Source organism: Larus michahellis, chromosome 1 (assembly GCF_964199755.1).
Source record: "Larus michahellis chromosome 1, bLarMic1.1, whole genome shotgun sequence".
NCBI classification, from domain to species: Eukaryota; Metazoa; Chordata; class Aves; order Charadriiformes; family Laridae; genus Larus; species Larus michahellis.
In genome coordinates, this window is record NC_133896.1 from 67012330 (window position 1) to 67031956 (window position 19627).

A 19627-nucleotide genomic window follows, 5' to 3' on the forward strand; every position below is an offset into this window, starting at 1 on the left:
AACTGCTGCTGCTCTTCTGAGTAGGGTAATTTCAGCTCGCGGTGTTCGCCCTTCCGCTGGCAAATCCCCAGGACTAAGGTACATCTCTCTTCCCCAATACGATTGTATGCCCACAGACATCATTTTAGCTGGATTATTATGCAGAGGGTTAATAAACCTGTGGACACTGTTGCTTTACTAAAAGGTTTCTGTTGTCAAGGAGAGAAAAATCGCACCATTGCTAGTCCTTTTTGGTAAAAAGCACTTGCATTTAACCTAGAACTTGTATCTAAAATAGATGGAATTTGTTCTCAGCACTTCCCACACTATGTTTGCTGTATCTTAGTATCATATTTGCTGTTATTATACTGCCTCTGCTTTCTTTTACCAGGCCACTACAGCAAGCAGTTGCTCTTTTCTTCTAATTTTACTCCATGGAAACAAGAAAACATCATGACTGCAAGCTGCTTGATTTCCCCGTCATGTTTCATAATCCCAGACCATTCTGGAAGCAGGAGAAACTGCTAACATCCATGCCATCAACTTGATGGAAATGGAAGCAGCTAAAATTTACACCCCATCACACATGATGTCTTGTTCAAAGCCTGCTTGAAAAGACACCGTTTAGATGACATACTAAACCTTTTCATTTCCATCTGTTCTTGCTGGCTCCAGACAAAGCTGGCTGAGAGCAGGTCAGGAGGCAGCAGCGGAAACTAAGTGATGGGGTCAGTGCAAATGACAGTGGCACACTCTGCAACAGAGGGAGCATGAGATGGAGCTGGACGGTCACACCAACCCTTCCAAGAAGCATTCAAAGAAATATCTCCGTGGTGACCACTGTGGGGGACGGGGGGAAAGATGACCTTTATTGCAGGGGAATATGAGTGATTCTAGGAAGAGTTGTGATGAACAAAAAGGAAAAAAGATTATCCCCATGGAGATGAGGCGGAGAGCGTTAAGGCCATCAGAGTTACCTTTGTTAATATCTAATGAATTTGAAGATTTTCCAGCTGCACTTGCCAGCAGAGGCAAAGACACACTGCTTGCTCACACTATGGTGGGAGGGAAGGGAACACGCAACCACCCCATGAATAGGAAGATTACAGGGTCTCCTGGGCCTATGGATGGAGAGGGATCAGATGGGGATGTACATCTTGGAAGTTAACGCTCTGAGACATCTCAGTACTCCCATCGTTTCCCAACCAAACCACAGAGCCTGGCTTATATTCCTGCTGCAAGTTGAGACCCACAGGCTCCTGCCAGATTAGTCAGAAGGCGGTTCCCAGGGGATCACTAGGACCTCTCTGACCGTACAAAAGGTGAGTACATCAAGCACTCCAGCTGTGATCAAGTGAAGAGTCTTGATGTGAACCAAGGACTCACCTTGCCTGTGGACTTGACCCCTTTCCAAATGCAGAAGTAACAGATGATCCACGCCAGTAAGAGACACAGAGCCAGCTCCCAGCGCAGGCTGCCCAGGTGCTGGATGCCATCGGAAATCTTTAGTACTCTCCTCCTGCATTGGGGGGAAGCAAAGGAGCATCCAGGTGTCACTGATGTTGGCCACTAACATTCCCAACACTACACTGGTTCTCACCACACCTCCACAGCACCTGATGGCTTTGGGGAGAAGAGCTGTCTTACTAACAAGACCCAGGTCTGAGCTGCAAGCCTTAGAGGAATCAAGCTGTGCTCCCCTCTTAAAAGTACTACAAGCCTGACAAATCAGTCATGGACACTCGCTTCTACGCTCACTCCAGTGCTGGCCTGTTGGGCCAAGACATTTCTTCTCCTGTCCTCCTCCCACCCTTCACCTGTCCTGTCCTCTAGAGTAAGAGCTCTCTCTCTGCAAGAACATGCAGCACTTTGCACACACAGGCTCTGCCTGAGCCTTTTTCATGCACATTACAAAGTTCACCTACCTTTCTGACATGCTTCAAACGTCAAAAGTGAATGATACATTGAATTTACCATGCAGAATCCATCAGAACCACCCAAGAAGCAATGCTGTCCAACCCCTTCTCCATACCATACTTCTGTCTTTAGGAGCAGCTACATGCTTCACCTCAGGACACAGAACAGCATAGCAGCCCATACCATGACTAAGACCCAACCAAGACCACAATAATCCCCATTGCACAGTCAGAAGAGGCCACCTTGGGCATCTTTTTTCAGCCAGTGTGGAGACAGGATCCTGGACTAGATGGACTTTGGTTCAGCTAAGGTCTTATGGTCTCATCCTGGCCATATAGCAGCTTTCCATGCCATGTGTATGTCAAATCTTCCTCATCAATTGCAGAAGTACAGACTCACCCGCCTCCATCTCCTGCACCGTACAGATGGATCTGAGCCTGAAACACCATTGTGCAGTCCCAAAAACCCAAGCCTGAGACAGGCAGAGAGGGACACGCACTATTCTGGAGCACAGCAGCAATGCCCACCCTGCTGCAAAAGACACCAATTACCCCAAAATAAAGGTCACGTTTCTGGATAACAGCGGTCGAAGACACACTGCCTCTTTTTCCTGCCCCACCGCCTCGCAGCAGATTGAGAGGATGAGAGAGGGGTTGGAAAAATAGCTCTGCTCTGCCAGATACATTTTGTCATGTTGCTCTGTCCCTGCTTCTAAGGACACGGACTCTGTAACCAGTGGGGAAAGGGTGTCAGCAGACCGTAACTAACTGGGCACTGTACTGCAGCCAGAAGAGGCCTCAGAAGAGGCCACCACTGGAAGGTCAGTGCTTCTCGAAGAAAGGGTGGCCTCCTACCTCCCCGCCCAGGGTGGGCAGGAACAGATGCTCCATGGGAATCAATGGAGAGTGGAAATTTCCAGTCCTGTGTACCGATTCCCTAGTAAACGGACGTGGTCACAGCAGCGATGGGAACACAGCTTTTCCAGCATCCAGCCTCAGGAAAAGCAGTCCAAGGCAGGCCACCATCTAATCACATGTGAGCAGCAGGGAGAGGGAGAGTGCAGGCTCAGAGAACACACAGGAGACAAAGAAAGTTCAAAAACTTTGAAATTTAACAACAGTATCCCTGTGCTGAGCCAGGAGTGCGTGGGAGGTACTGTGTGCTCCCCGCGCTGACAGCACCCGGGAGCGCTGCCGAAGGCAGAGCCCTCCACCCATCTAAACGCACAAGGGAAATCCACGGTGGCAGCAGAGGGGTTACTTGCACAGTCTGATAGCCAGGGCTCAGCGCTTAACTGTGCCCCTTCTCCCAGGAGATGCTGAGGATCATCGGAGATCCCAAGCCAGCAAGCCTATGCCTTCGTGCCATAAACAAAGTTACTCTGTACCTCAGGGTAACTAACACAAGGGGAGAAAACAATGAAAAGGAGGGAGCAAATTTCACCGTGAAGTGAGTTGACATCAGCACTTCATTTCAATTTTGGTGAGCTTCTCCCCTCAAGATAGCTTGCATATTAGTCGCTTTAAAATAAAAACATCACTTTTTCTGCTTTTAAGATGAAGGCTACCCACATACAAAAGTCGCCATCCGCCATGCCAGAGCCTCCCAGGAACCTGCTGGTATCACACAGTAGCAGGGATTCAAAGGAAAGATCACCTACTCCATCACCAGCGTGAACGCATGCAGTACACCACAGGGCTTTAAGGCCTCCTCTTCAACAGCTGACCATGCTACAGCTTGCAAAACTTGCAGACAAAAACCCATTGCAGAGCTGCTGCTCTGTGGATCACCGGAGACCTCACCCCACTCCCACCTATAGCCTTGGCACCTGTGTCCTGAGCAAGAGTTAGACTGGATGCAGCCACCAGGCAGGTCAACGGCTGCATGGGGCAGACTGCTCCAAACAGAACAAGAGCAACGGATAATCCAGCAGATATATAAACTGTAATTCAAATCACAGGGTAACGGCCACTGAGCGAGCGCAACTAATTTTGTTGAGGTTTGCACCCTGGGTAAGTCTGAACCAAAGCTTCAGGATGGGGAGCAGGCAGCCAATTCACCTACTTTGCAGGAGGAAACAACTGTATAAGGAAGGTCACAGCCGGCAATGAAGAGCAAGGGAGAAGGCAGGGAGAGAAGCACGCACAAATGAGAGTTCTGCACAAATGGAGAAAAGGAGAATAAATGAAACATCAAGGACCAAAGAAGGCAAAGCATCAGTGAGGTGAGGTAAGGCCTCGCACAGTCAGCTAGCCATCACTGAGGTCAGTGAGACCAAGAAGCCCAAAAAGTCCAGAGGAACAGGAATGCAACATCAGAGAAGGAGAAAGTCAGATGGCTCTGAGGCATGCCAGCACAGCTCCAGACAAACACCACAAGCCCAGCGATGTTACCCTCACGGATGGCACTGCTGCCCCTGAGAGCCTTCACCCTGACCTGCCCAGCTTCCTCTCTTGTGTCCTCTTTGGGCAAGGATGGGTTAATAGGAAGTACTGCTGCAGGGTTTGTTCCTTGCCTAGGGAAGTCCTGGAGGAAAGGGGGGTAGAAAAAGGGGGTACAGGCCTGTCCTTTACTTACTCCCAGAATTCGATGACAGGGGAGGTGGCATTTTCATTGGTCACATTGAGTGTTGAGTTTGCCTTCTGGAGCTCCATGCAGTTCCCTGCGGGAGAGGTCCAGGGAAAAAGGGAGAGTAAGTAGCAGTGGCTGGAGTACCAGAGGATCTGAAAAATCCCTCCCATTCCATCCACAGTGTCAACATTCGTTGACATTGACTCTGAGACAAATTTTGTGTAGTCCCAAAAATGCACAAAAGCAGTCTCCTCCAGGGTAAGACTAGCAAGAAACCTAGGACAATTCAGATGATGACATTTATTTTTTCCTTCTAGTGGGCATGGCGAGCAGTCCTGACTAGCACTGGGTCTATAGCTAACACAGAGCATGGGATGACTAGCAGATGCTAAGAAGGAAGGTGCCCACAGTGGCTGGAGCCCAGAGCAGGAGCCACTGGGGAGGCCACCACTGCACAGCCCTGGGCAGGAGCTGCAAGTTGTTGGGCAGTGCCAGCACTGGTGCTCTCTAGCAAAGACACAGATCAATGGAACCTCTTCCCCAAAAGCACCGGCATCACCACAGTGACCCAGCACTCCCCACCCCTACCAGCAGTCCCACCCAAGCAGGGGCGAGCCGCTCTCCTGAGGTTTGGCCCTGGGCAGCAGCAGGTTTCCCTCTGCCAAGAGCTGGTGGAGGACTGGGTGAGGGCTCCACACCCACCTGTGTTCCACTCGTGGTCACAGCTGCCCCAAGGGAGGTCAATGGTGAACGAACTGAAGAGATAAAACAAGGCCCAGGCCAGGACAATGATGTAGTAGAAGTTCAGCAGTATGACGATGACCTGTGAGGCGTAGCCAATTCCTGCAGAAAGTGAGCCCCAAAGGCAGGTGACCCACGTGCCAGGGGCCAGGAACAGGACTCCCCTTGGGAGGTGCTCACCCAGTGTTTTCATCTGTGGCTCCACGTTTTGTCTGCACTGCCAGATGAATGCCACTGGGGTGGCTGCCAGAGCCATCATCCCCTCCCCAAAGCCCACCATGCTGCATCAGCAGGGGTCCAAGCAGGGGCATCAAGGACCCCCTCTTCCTACAAACCCACTACAGCCTTCCCTGGTGAAAGGGTGGCAAGGGGAGGGAGTCTGGGCAGGGGATGGGCATATTGTGGTTGGAAAGCCACAGGGGGACAGAAACATATGAAGGTGCTCCATCTGCTGAATAACACCCCTTCTACCTAAATTCACTTTTTATTTTGTTCACTCATCCCTTTTCACTGTTTGGGAATGTTTTGTATTAACACCACACACCTTCTCTGGCAGGTGTCAGGGGAGCACCTGAAGGTTTTGGTATATGGAGAGGAGGCAACTGAGACTTTCAGAGAAATCATGGAAAGTGGCTTGAGGCCGGATAACTGTGCTGAAACAGTGCTACAAGTGGATCTGACGGCTAACAATTTATTAAGACAGCTGACACCTTTCACCACTAAGGTTTTAAGCCATTTGCAAACTCAGGAAAATGACATAGCATTGACTTAAAAAAAAAAAAACAGTAGCATGTTTTAGGTTCTTCATAACCTCTAGAAGCATTTTCATCAATTAGCTCTTGGAGGACAACCTTGATTTGGGTATGAAGCTCCTGGCCAGAGCCATGGCAGTGAAGAAGTAAGCTGGGATGTAGCATAACAATAGGAACTTCTTGGTTGGAAAGGCGATGAATTTTTCCAGTGTAATTTTGGAAAGGGTGCAGCTGGCAGTCCTCCTAGGCTGGGATCCCCAGGGGTGGGCAGAAGATGCATGGAGGTATGTAAGGAGCTGGGCTGTGGGGAGACCCATCACTGCTCATCCCACTGGGGCCCCACGATCCCCCCACCTCGCTGTGCCCTCCTGGGCTCAGCCCACTCACCTTCGAAGAGGGGGCAGATCCTGCGCCAGGCTGTCACCCCTCCCTGGCTGGTATACTGCCCCAGCGCCGTCTCCAGGAAAAAGACGGGGATCCCGCAGGTGAAGAGGAAGATGAGGTAGGGGATGAAGAAGGCACCTGGCAGATTCAAGCAGCAGATAGGCAAAATAAGCCCCATGGGGTGACCAGGGTCAGCCCATCTTCAACCTGACATGGAGCAGGTTCCTCTTGGTGGGGGCACAGCCTGGGAGGGGTGGGGGCTGTGGGGGGAGAAGGCCATGGACAGGGGTGCCAGGAAAAAGGGATTTTCCTCACGTTTCATCTCCCAGAGTGATGCAATTGCACAAGAAACTCAACATTTAGAAAAGGTGGAGAGGAAAGGAAAGTTTCTAGGCCTGAATTTCTGCAGAAAAGAGCGGAACAAGTTCTCAGTAGCTGTATAGAAAGAACACCCTGTTCCAAAACTATTGTGACTTTTCATCAAGTTGGTGACTCCTTTCAAGTTAGTTATTCTGACTGAATAAGCTGACAAGCCCACAGATGACACCACCAAGGCACTGAGGAGCACATAGAGACCGACACCTTCACCCAGGCTGTGTGTTTGCTCAATCATTTGCTCACCAAATAGCAGCAGACACCCAAACGAAAAGCAAGAAGTGCAGGAAAGTATGTATGTACCTCACGCCAGCGGCCAGGGCTGCCTTCCTGGCCAAGCCCTGTCAAAAAAAAACAGGCAGGGAGAGATAAAACGCATCAGGCTTTTGATTACCCCAGGCTAATGTTAAATGCAGGAATGGCTTTTACCCCGCAGAGCACAGGAGGCAATCCTGCAAGGTGGTCCGCGTTCCTTACTGCACTAACATGCCACGAAAGCCGCTCAAAGGCAGGGACATGGGGCAGGAGGAGGAGCTGGCATGTAAAGGTGTAGCCCCGAGTGGTAGCAGTGGGGCTGCGGCAGGCTCGGAGGGACACGCAGGGTCAGAGGTGACAATCCAGCCAGCCACTAAAACACTTTTTCCCTGCATAGGCCTTTTCTGTGCCAGCAAGATGCTAACAGGCCCTGGGGTCGGGTCTGTGGGGTTGTATAGGAAATAACAATCCCAGTGCACAAGTAAAACCCAAGAGATTTCATTAAGAAGCTTAGCTAGCATGCAGGGGCAGGGAGAGGGAAAGACGGACTTTGGGGACCAGCCATAAGTCCCACCCCGCGCTTTTCCCAGAGGGGTACAGAGCCACAGCCCTCCCCTTCTTGCAAAAAAAAAAAATGCAGCCAACAAAATAGACAGGGAGAGCATCTCGGCAGCTCCCTGTGGGCAAACAGCAGCTGAAGGGATGCTGATACCTGGCAGCCCCGGGGGAACAACGAGCACCTGCCCACAAGCTCACTCTCTACCAGTAAATAGAAGTTGGTGAGGGCAAAGAGCAGGGGAAATGGTTGTATCAATGCCATCCCCTTCACTCCCAACTGGCGTGCAATCATATCATCATAAGTTTTCCTTTTCTCGTATAAAAGTTTGTATTTAACTCAACTGCAGCCAGGGGATCCCAGGGACAGTCTCTGAGGTGGCAGGTCGAGCTCCCCAGCCTGGGTTTCCCGTAGGTGCAGCCTGCCCTCTGGCCCGTCACCCTTCTCAGCACCTCCAATTATCCCAGGTTTCACGCAGTTTTCATGCTTTGGGAGTCTTAACTGGAGGGTCCCGACATGCGGGCTGTGAAATAATGCGAAATTACAATGGGGTAAAGGAGGGATTTCCAGAGACATGTTTGGACCAGGGGCTGTCATCTGCCCTGCTCCTCTCGCCCCCCGGTTTGGAGGGGGACAGGCAGGGTGGGACGACCCCAACGCCAGCCAGCCCCGCTGCCACCCCCATCTTGTTGCAGCTGTCAGAGGGCAGGGAAGGGCAGCAGGCAGGGAGGAAAAGGCCAGGAGAGGTGCCCAGCAGGGCCACCCTGCCCAGACACCCTGTTCTGTGGGGGCCAGGGAGGGCAGCCCATGGCGGGGGACTGCAAGCGATGGGGGTCCAGAAGCACAGCCCCCCCGGCGCTGTGGTGTCCCTGTGGCGTCCCTGTGGCCCAGCCCCATCCAAACTCCCCGGGGGTGAACGCCAACACCTGGCAGAGGTTTTCCTGCAGGGACGGCGGTGGGCCCTTGGGACCGGCCGGTTTGGGGAGCGCTGGGGAGGGCGTGCGGCACCGGCAGCGACACCACCAGACAGGCTTCCCCGGTATTTCCCAATCGTCGGGGCCAGCTTGCCCAGGGAGGGCCTGACCCCAACATGGGAAGCAAAAGCCAACAACAGCAAAAAAACCACTTTTTGCTCTTTCCCCTCCCACCACCACCACCACATAGGACCTAGCTATCAAACACCAAGCGCTAAATACGTAAGGGAACTACTCTTTCTTTGTTATGTGGGAACATCCCAAAAGAAAGGAAAAGCAGCCAGCTGCCTCTCTCTGCATAGCTCAGATTTTGCAGATACCTTTTTTGCGAAGAGCCTGACTTATTCAGGGCAGCAAAGCAAGAGCTGAGAGCAGTTATCGCCGCTGCCTGCGCACAGTTCAGCCAGGGGAGGAAAAGTCAGGCAGTGGGGCAGAGATATTTCAGCCGGACGCTAACGCTGGAGCAAGGCTGTACGTTGGCCGTGGTTGTAAGCTGACCATGATTGACCTGGAGCTGGAAATTAAATAAGGGTCCCTCACCTTTATTGATGGACCAGAGAAGCAAATGCCCAGACTGGCCTCCCTAAAGGAGTGCAGGAGAACACCTCTGGCAGCTTTTAAAATTAATCTCGAGGCATTACAAGGGATGTGACACAGCACCAGCAGGCTGGACGCCGTGGTGAAGGAGGGAGCCCCAAGTCCTGCACAGCCTGGTCACACCACCCATAAAAACCATATGGGAAACCCTCTCCTCTCTGCACAAAAGTCTCGTGTGCCATCCTTTCTCCAACCTCATGGGAAGGGGGCCGGAGATGAAAAAGTTGCCCGAGACTTCAAAGTCCTCATAGTCTCTGTTCCTTCACAGGGCTTTGCTTCAGGCCCATTTCTTGGGGGAAAAAAAGGCTGAGAAATCGCTTTGCGTCTTGCCTCTGCTGTCCAACCGCACACAACTGCTCCCCTTTCCCCAGAGCCCTCCCTGAGCTCTCCCATGATGCCCAAGGCAAGGGGTGCCGGGACAGGATCCCAGGTCCCACTCCCCCTGATGGGATGGCACTTGGGAAGGGTGCAGCGGTGGGAGAAGAAACGGCTCAGCAAGCAGACAAGAAACGTTCCCCGTGGAAAAAAGAAAACATGATAAATCCTCCTTTCTCAACAAGGGGAAGAAAATGCCCGACCACCTGGTGAAAAGAAACAAGCGCTGAGCAAAGCACGGCGTGAAAGTAGCTAAACAGCGATTAATCCTCTTTTATGCCACTGGGATGAAAGCAGTTTAGTGAGGCCCATGAGACTATTCCAAGCTCAAGCCAGGGGATTTCAGCCCTGGGTCCCCAGCGCTCGCTCCCTGCCAGCTCCCAGCCAAGCACCGTTTCCCCTCTCCCCTGCCCTTCCGGAGAGCCCAATTAGCAATTAATCAGCAGACAGGGAGAGCAACTCCCTCTTCTCCATGGGCCTCCAAGCCAAGCTCAAGAAAAGCTTTGAGCTTTCATTTTTTAAATAGTTTTCTCTCTTAAAAGGCAACCACAAACTAAAAGCAGGCACAAACACCTGGAAAAGCCCACGGCAACCCTCCACCTGCAAAAGCAAGCCCAGATCTGTGGCCAAGAAACAGGGCAGCCTGGACTCACGGAGGATCGGCCACCGGTCACTACTGGGCACAGCCTGAGCAGCACTGACGTGCTGGCACCTTCCCGGTAGCAGCGATGCTCCGCTCCCTCTCTCTCCATCAAGCATGTCCATCCGCACACCTCACAGCCCTGCTGTGTGGCTCAGAGGCTCATGTCCCCTCTCCCACATGCTTGCAGCTCCGGTGGATGCTCTGAGGGCATCATGGGGTGCAGGAGGGGTGCTGTGCTTCTGCACCAAGGCAAGGAAAACCCTCTCGCTCTGCCCTGTCCCTGCTTCAGGACCAGTCCCTGAGGGTGACCCCTCCATGACCAGACACCGGACCAGGACCTGTGGTCAAGAGCCCCTCAGAGGCTCCCCAAGCCTCCAGGAAATGCTGCAGGTCCTCACAGCATCCATGAGGACTACGATGTCCTGCATCCTCCTGCACTGCTCCTGGATGCGTTGCCGGGACTTGCCACCTTGTTTGCACAGGGTGCCTGATGCTTCTCAAGGAAGAGGTGCCTGGGATGAGTCACATTGCTCAGTGAGCCGAGCCCCCTACGCGGGTTATCCTGCCTCCTTCTGCTGATGGACACCCACCTCACCAGCAGGACCAAGACTCCACACACCTTGGGGAAACAGGGCCAAATAGGAACCCTGGGACATCACTACTCGGTCACCCACATCCCACAGGGTCAAAACAGCCCCCATCCATGGCCCAGACAGCAGCACCACACCAGTAGGTTGGTATCCTCTCTTTAGACTCATGACTTGGTCATTGCTGAGAAGCTGCTGCCAGCAGTGAGTAGGGCCAGACACCAGTGTCGCAGAGGCAGGAGGGACCGTGGAGGGATGCTGGTGACCAGGGATCCCTGGGGCTGACCGGGGACGGGGCTGCACTCACCTCCACCATTCTTGTAGCAGAGGTAGGGGAAGCGCCAGACATTTCCCAGGCCGATGATCTCCCCAGCCACGGACAGGACGTACTCCAGCTTGTTGTTCCACTGCCCTCGCTCCAGGGTCTGGTCCTCCTCCTCCTTCTCCTTCTCTTTTTCCATGCTGGGTTGTGTGGGCACCATTTCACCATTGCTGACGGCTCCAGGGACTCTGCAATCCATCGCACCTTCAGAAGGAGTTTCCTCCATTACGTTCAGCACAAGCCATACAATGAGGCAGAAGTTTGGGCTATGGGAGGCAAGAGAGGGGAGAGGGCACATGTACACACACACTGAATCATGCCTCTCTTGCTCCTTATAATGATTCCCGCTGGCAGCAAGGCACTAAAAGCATGCATACACTTTCATTTCTCAGTCCAAAACTAGTCCTTAAAAACCACTGTCAGTTTCATTATTTTTAATTGACTCATCTCAGAACACTTCTGCTTCTGGAAGCCCATCCTCTAAGCACAGCGTTACATGGAAGACCCAGTAGTTCAGCCAGGCTGGAGCTCCCACTGCAGCAGACATGGGGAACAGACTTGGGGCTGGAGGGGGATGAGAGCAGGACCAAATACTTGACAAGATATTTTATAAGGGTTTCTCTTCTCCCCTATTGTTGCTTACCAAGGTCTGGTTTTGCAGACCATGTAATGAAAGTGACAAAACACAGAGAAGTCTTAGATGCAGGAAGAGGACAAACTGAAGTATGAGGGAAAGAAATTTCTGCTTTTGGTGGTGGTGGCTGTTGCTGGAAATCTACTAGGGTGCAAGAAAAAGTAATTTTTCAGGATGGTGCTGTCCTTGTAATTGCAGGAGAAGAAAGAGTGCAGATGCCATCCATGGCCATGTGGCATCTCTCCTCTCCCAGAGTCTGCCCCTCCAAACATCTGCCTGTTGCCTACAGAAGGTCCCCACGGCTCTTGGGAAGCTTTGGTACTGTGAGAGTTTCTCCCGTCTTCATATAGATCTCTAAGAGAAGTAGAGGATCAGCACGGAGTAGGTGGGCACCTCTCCTGCGGTCCCACCTTCCCCCCAAAACCGCCTAGAGGACACCTCTCCTCCAAAGAAAGCCAGGGCATAGCATAAGTGACTGCTGGTTCACCACTGGTGCCTCAGAGCACAGCGAGGAGACAGGCACGGATGGCACCAGCTCTGCTGCAGCCATTTAGGAGTCTCAGGGTGTATTTGAGCCAGTTCCTCATGGGCAGGATGCCCTTCTGGCCGCCGAGCCCCGTGGGGCAAAGAGTGAGGACTGTGGTTCCCACCAGCGCCTGGTGCCAAAGCTGGGATTGCTGAGGACTGTGTGCCAAGGAGGCCACCTTCCTTCTGCACGGTGCCAGCCCTCGAGCCTGCTCGTGTCCCGCAGAGGCAGCTCCCCCAGCCCCAGCCAAATGCTGCCATTCATTCCCGCCTGCAACCGCCTCGCCAGGAGAGTAGGAAAAGGCACTGGCAGCAAATGACACTCTCCCCCATCCAGGGAGAGAGGAGGGGAAAAAAAAAAAAAGAAAAAAAAAAAAGGCAAAGCAGCACTTTCAACCTCTTTTCAACCTCTCCCCTCCCCCTACAAAACACTTTGGGACGTGAAGAGGAGCAAGAAACACTGGCAGGCGTTTGACAGCGGCTGCAAGGAAGGGCTGGGAGGACCCCTCCACGCTAGAAAATGATTAAACAGGCAGAAAGCGCACCGTGACCTCTCCTCCACGGCAGACCCGGGTGGGTGCGGGGCGCGGGGGGAGCAGGGCAGAAGAAGACAGGGGCAGAGGTGTTACCTTGCGGACGGCGCTGTCGGGGCGCGAGCCGAAGGGAGACGCGAAGGCAGGACCGAAAGGTGCTGGCTATTTAAAGTGTGGAAAGAAAAATTCAGCGGTGGTGTAATCCTAGACTTTGCCCAACCCACATTCCTTCCCCCACCCCCCAGGGCTGGACAAAAACCTACACATGACTGATTTCATGGCCAGTGCAAAGGGGCTCGTTCCCCCCCGCCTGCGAGAAGGGCTCACGCCGCCTCCGCCAGTGCTCTCCCTCCCGGGCCGGGGACCGCTCGTCTCCCGCTCTCCATCGTCTCTCTGCCCAACACTGTCCCTGGAGGCGTGGGAGAAAGGGGAGACCACCCCACACCGGTGCCCTCACAGCCCTGCCCAAGGGAGACGAAGCCCCGAAACCTGCTGGGAAGAAGTAAAAGCCAAAACTGGAATTCACGGTGAATTCACTTCGCGGGTTCTCCCCTTGGCAGGGAGGACACGGACACAGGGCAAGGTCCTGCATCGCAGCCTGACCTGTGATGCCCAGGCTGTGCCGTGGCCGGGAGCAGCGGCAGGCAGCAGAGCTCTGAGCTGGAAATAAAGGCTGCTGAACTCTCTGCTGTTCCTTACAAATGACCCAAAACAGCCTCATTCAGAAATTCAACAGGTTGCAAACTCTCTTCCCTCGCACACAGGGATTTTTGCCACTGGTCTTTCCCAGGAGCAGCACTGCCCCATTCCGGGACATCACCCCAGAAACCACAACAGGAACAGGCAGTCAAGCAGCAGATGAAAAAATCATGCAGCAGGGAGAAAACCAGCCCCAGTTGTGCGTACCCAACATGGGGTTGCAAAATTAGCTGCGGCTTGTTGGGAAGGAGGTCTTGGGATTACTGCAGGTAGTTACTTCATGGCATTAGCTACATGCTTTGAGGCCATAAAAAAGGCAAACAGAACAAGATATTGTTCAAGGTAGATGTGTTACAGCTGTGATGGTCCAAGGATGTAAGCAAGGCAGGGTTTTAAAATATTTTTATTACATCCATTGATGAATACCTGGGGCAAGAGAGAGGAAAAAATAAAAATCACACTTTTGGGTTCAGAGTCCTTGTATAAGGCCTGCAAAACAGCGGCAAAACCTGAGCTGTGTACAGGCAATGTGAGGAGGTATTAGGAGGACGAGAGGAATGAAGCAGCAAAAAACTGCAGCGTCACCACATCAATTTATGATGTACCCACACAGCACCGGACTTCCGACAGGAGAAATAGGGAAAAGGAAGAGGGACGGGCAGAGGTGACACAACAACTCCTCGACTCGGGAAGAGATGCCTAGGATAAAAAGAGGATGACAACAAAGGTCTAGGAAACAAGGAAAAAAGGAAAAGAGAGAGGATGAATATACCATTTATTACATCTGCAAGAACTAATGGCATCTGATGAAATATTCAGATTTAAACCAAAAGGAAATGCTTTTTCGTCCCACTGTGCATAATTAATTAAACATGGTACCCATGGCCCTTGCCACAGAATATCATTCTGAAAGGAACTAGGCAAATTCACAAAGGGCTGCTCCTCCTCAGCAGCAGTGATTAAGCAGGATGGCCCAAATAACACACTCAGCGCCAGTCCTCAAATTAGTGACTGCTGGAAAACAGGGAAGAGGTTCCACAGGAGGAATTAGGCAAGATGGAGAGAATCGGAGAAAATCCCTGCACAGAAACCATCTCACAGCAAATAGCATAGTTGTTAAATTGGGTAAGGATACAGGGATTAAAAAACACCAGCAAGGTCAAATAATACCTTGCCTTGTGCAACAAATTGGTGTAAGGAGAGAGGAGATTGAATATGGAAACATTTAATTCATGAATACGAAAATATAGAGATTCTAAAAACTATTGTGTGCATCAGCATCACTGCTCAAATATCCCTGGATAACAACCATCACCACAGCGCACCGATGGCAATAATCTTACCAACAAGACAAGCTAATTGGCAGGAACTAATAGACTATGATAGGACACCGTGTAATCAATAACAAACTATTTGACTTGCGCCCGGCGAGATAAGACTGCACTGAACACAACAATAAGTTGAAAATGAAAACAAATGTCCAGTGTAAACATAAGCAGCAGGGGGAAATATTAAATCTACAAGTGCAAAAGCAAGCTGGAAAGTCCTGAGCAAAGCATATTTAAAGTAAAACATCACTTTACACGTCTTCTGGGGTGAAACAAGAAAAAGTCCATATGGTTTCGGGAGATGTTACTTGAGAGATTTAAAAACAAAAAATTCATCTTTTTACTGAAGATAGGAAGAGAAGAGAACCACCAAATAATGCAAAGGATCACTTAAGACGACAGAAAAAGACTTTTTCAATACACATTTTTGAAATTGCAGAGGGCAAAGAAACTCGGAGGGACTTGTAGTCAGCCCATCGGGGCAATGAAAATCTAAAGGGAAAAACGCAAAGGATGAAATCTTGATGTCTAAGATTTTGAGTCTGTAACCATATCTAAGCCAAGTGGAAGAAGGGGACAGTCAGAAACAAAACCTTAGGAGACAGGTTTTCAAGAAACAAATAAAAGAGGTAGAAAAATGTGAATCTTTAAAACAAATAATAAAGGAGCAAGCCGAGATGACATGCACGCTGTAGTAACAGGAAAATAATTTTGCCCTGAGACCTACTGAGATAATGCCATTTAAAAATATTTGGATAGATGCACATACATATATTTATTTATACGGATAAGGAGAACACCAGGGAAGGGCTTTCACAACAGCCTGTGCCACCCGGAGCTGTGCAAGCTGAACCTCACCGGGTGGCTGCAGAGCATCTTCCTCCCAGTGCCACAAGCGCTGGCGCCCATCCCACGTGCATTGCGTTCATGCCACCCCCAGGATGGCACAAGGGCACATTTTGTGAGTGGCTTCCCCTGACGGAGGTACGAAATGAAAGTCTGCCTGTTTAGCAACCCCCCAGAGCGCAGGGCTGAAGACGGTGACAGCCGAGCAGCCACCGTCCTCCCAGCCCCATCCCAGGCAGCTGGGCCCTGACCCACTGTTTACTGGGACAGCCTGTGCTGGAGCGGTGCCGCCCTGAGCGGGTCCCGAAGCAGCTCCCGCGTCCGGACAGGCTGCCAGGCTGCCCTCGCTGGTGCAGAGCAGCACAGTGCTGGTGCACGGATGGCTTAGCCCCTTCTTCCCCAACAACCATTTTGGAGAAGAGCAAGAGCACTGGACCAGGGCGTCTCTGCCAACGTACCTGATGCCTCAGCCAGGATGAGGGCTGGATAATCCTGATCCTAGAGGCTATTGCTTCCTCTCCTGATATTTACATTGCATTTTGCTTATCTTTCTCTTTACCTTACAACCTGTTGGAGCGAGTCCAGAGGAGGGCCGTGAAGACGATGAGAGGGCTGGAGCACCTCTCCTATGAGGACAGGCTGAGAGAGTTGGGATTGTTCAGCCTGGAGAAGAGAAGGCTCCAGGGAGACCTTATAGTGGCCTTCCAGTACCTAGAAGGGGCCTACAGGAAAGCTGGGGAGGGACTCTTTATCAGGGACAGTAGCGATAGGACGACGGGTAACAGTTTTAAACTGCAAGAGGGGAGATTTAGATTAGATATCAGGAAGAAATTCTTTACTGTGGGGGTGGTGAGGCACTGGAACAGGTTGCCCAGGGAGGTGGTGGATGCCCCATCCCTGGAGGTGTTCAAGGCCAGGTTGGATGGAGCTTTGAGCAGCCTGGTCTAGTGGGAGGTGTCCCTGCCCATGGCAGGGGGGTTGGAACTAGGTGATCTTTAAGGTTCCTTCCAACCTGAACTATTTTATGATTTACCGCAGCTTCTGTCTTCAGCTTTGTCCCATTCTTCTACCAGCAGCTGAGGTTCTTCTGAGCAAGTGCTCGCAGCTCAGGCAAAGCAAACCTGGAATGAGCTTCCTCTGGAGATAACAAGGTTCTTAGACATTTTCTGGGTCAGATGTGCACAGGAACTGGCCCCAGCCCATCACACCAGCATTGGCTCTGCATGCTCTAGTAGGAACCACAGGACCCACTCCCAAGTCTGGTCTTGCATCTACATCCAGCTGAGCAGGGAACAACCGTTAATTAGACTTTTCTCCTCCAAAGAACCCAGACACCTCCAGCCACCCAGAGAGATGGTTCAAACCTAAAAGGAGGGGTTCAAAGGCACCCACTTAGAGGGATGATGAGGGGAAAAGAGGAGAGGAAAATGGTTACTGGGAGACATACACAGTCTCTTACTGCTCTGCAAGTAGCAGCAAGTTTCAAATGAATTTATGCTCTTAACCCACCAAACCACTTTTAGGAGAGGGGCTAGGGCACAATTGCTGCTGCTTCAGCGTTCCCGAGGTGAAGAAGCCATCAACCACATGACCTTTGCTGAGCACCGAAAGCAGCCATCCTCCCCACTTCCACCGCCCCCTCCGCGCCTCTGTCACACATGACAAACTGCCTCCATGTGTTTTGGGGCCGTGTAATCTTGCAAGCCACCCCCCAGCTTCCAGGAACACAATTTGCCGTTATGTTATCTGGGAACCAAGGGCCAGAGCAAATACGACGCGTTTCCTCTATCTGATAACCACCCTGCTACTGGCTTTTTCACAGCCTGAAAATATTATTCGGCTTAAGTGACCATGGCTGTAGCAAGCAAAGTTGTCACAAATATGCAGAGAATGGGGATAAATAGAGGCTGATAATGGCTGGCGCATTACAGGAACCTGGAGACCGCTCAGTAAATTAAGAAGCCAAAGTAAGCGCAAAGGATTGACTCCTGCTTGAGCCACTAAGCTCCCTCCCAGAAAGGCATATATGTTTGGAAACTACGACGGCAGGAGCCAAAAGCCATTGCAAGAGCCTGCAGATCCCACAGTGACAGAGGATGCTACGGCAGCCATTTGGACAACCTCATTCGGATGCAGACTCCATAGCAAATACCCACCTCCAAATAATGACCAGAATCCTGATGCAAGAAAAAACCTGTCCCCACTGGATGCCTGCAGAGCAGTGGAGGCCTCACTTTTGTGCCTGGGCTGCTTGTGGGGCAAGATACGACTGTCTCTGGACACCGTGTTCTGCATACAGGAGATAAACGGATGATGCTCCTGCGCTGGCCAGAGCGCAGGGACCAGCCTGAGCGCAGAACAGCACGCTCACAGCGCGTACAGCACTGGAGAACCCTCTCCTGCAGATATCGCTGCCGAAGCCCCGGCTCCTCTGCACGCAGAAGCTAAGGGTGAAGCTTGCACTGTGCTCGGTGCACAGGCTGACAGCGTGCTGGTGAGTCCCTCTCTATGCACCTCTGATGAAAAGTGGTAGAGCACAGGGGGAGATAAGTTGAGACCAAAAGGACCGTGCTCCCAGATCTGCCTTGGCCGTAACATGAATTCCTAGCCACAAAACAGAGCTGCCCATTCCCATCGCTACTGTCTCAGCTACATCCAGTGCCGATGGTTGTTCTCCCAGAACAGGATGGACACAGCAGTGCTTCTCCAGTGTGCACCTGCTCTTCTGGAACAGCAAACCCAAGACTAAGATGGGAATGTGCAGGCATTTGGGTTGCACACACAAGCGCGGCAGGAGTGCCCGGGCAGGCAGATCTGAGTGATTCACGTCTTACCTCTGCTTTGACTTTTGCTTAGTAGCTCGTCTCTGTTAAACACTTTGCACACATGAGCAAGGAACAGGGTTTTTTTTCTGCTCAGAATTCCAAAGTATCCCCATTTCATTTATGGACAAAATGAAAGCACTACAAGGTTATGCAGTTATAAGAACATATATATAGATACCTATATATATGCTGATAACATACAATATAACGTACAGTTGACTAGCAAGCAAAGACTCCTGCACCTGAAGACTTCAAATCTTTTTAGTATCTCCTTCTGCTTTCCTCCCAACTTCAGCAGCTACCACCAGTTCCTCAGGGCTCTTCCCTAGTTCCACTTTAGCAGCACCCGGGCAGCCTGAACAAACTCTTGCAGAGTAACTGCAGGAACAGAGCCTGAGCACGTTTTAGGGAGAGAGCAGGAATCACCACCCTTCTGAAGACTAGTCATCAACCTCCTGATGTGAAAACTGACGGTTTGCATCCAGAAAATAAAACGCGCCAGCTTGTTTTCACAGACAAGGAGCTAATTAGAGGGCATTTTCCTATCAAGAACCACATGCAAAGCAGATCATAATTTCAGGCTAGTAATGATAGCGATATTGCTTAAGTGTCCCAGAAGCGAGATGTATAAGATCAGCAGATTGATTAGGTACAGGGTAGACTAGGGGGTAGAGAAGGAGCTTTATAATGGGACCACCAGAATGATGGTCTTTCCTTATGCTCTGCACACCTTACTCCTCTGAGATGAAGATACAAATCTGAAACAGGCTGTCTGCAGAAAGAATGAAATCAAAGCCATGGATAGGACTGAGATTTTAAATGCCCCTCTGCCCTGTCTGCCTGGAAGAGGGATGTTCCGGCAGGAAAAAGGAAAAGCTTTTCTCAGAGGTAAGACAGGGTTGCACCCGCTTGACTGATTCTTGCACAGAAAACCCATAATCTGGTTTTAAACAGGCAAAGTCTGGGTAAGTTTCTCAGAGAATCTGTTCATACTTATTAACATACACTAAAAAAAAAAAAGGATACTTTTTAATTCATGAGACCTACTGGGCTGGTAACTACTCAGAATACAAAGTTTCCATTCTGGGAGAAAATCCAATAGGCAGTCATTGGTGGGCAGAATGAGAGAAAGTTTTCTTAAAGTTTCTCAGAAAGAAGTTTTCCAAGTAAGAGATGGCAAAGCGAAAGACTTTGGCATTTCAAAAACAG

The 19627-nt window shown here is 51.2% G+C and overlaps 1 protein-coding gene across 2 annotated transcripts in view; it reads right to left on the reverse strand.

Moving 5' to 3' along the window:
- LOC141742172 (sodium- and chloride-dependent GABA transporter 2-like) overlaps positions 1-18011 on the reverse strand; it is a 39025-nt gene extending 21014 nt beyond the window's left edge. Inside the window, exons 1-7 of one of the 2 annotated variants that reach the window (XM_074583787.1) lie at positions 12984-13149; positions 12817-12882; positions 11014-11232; positions 6348-6482; positions 5170-5310; positions 4474-4558; positions 1366-1498 (exon numbers count right to left, since the gene is read on the reverse strand). In XM_074583787.1, coding sequence (XP_074439888.1) covers positions 1366-1498; positions 4474-4558; positions 5170-5310; positions 6348-6482; positions 11014-11232; positions 12817-12882; positions 12984-12999 — 795 coding nt within the window. In that variant the 5' untranslated portion in view covers positions 13000-13149. Of the gene's footprint in view, positions 1-1365; positions 1499-4473; positions 4559-5169; positions 5311-6347; positions 6483-11013; positions 11233-12816; positions 12883-12983; positions 13150-17749 lie in introns of those variants that run through there. The other variant, XM_074583795.1, reaches the window with a different exon arrangement.
- Between the last annotated feature and the right edge of the window lie 1616 nt (positions 18012-19627).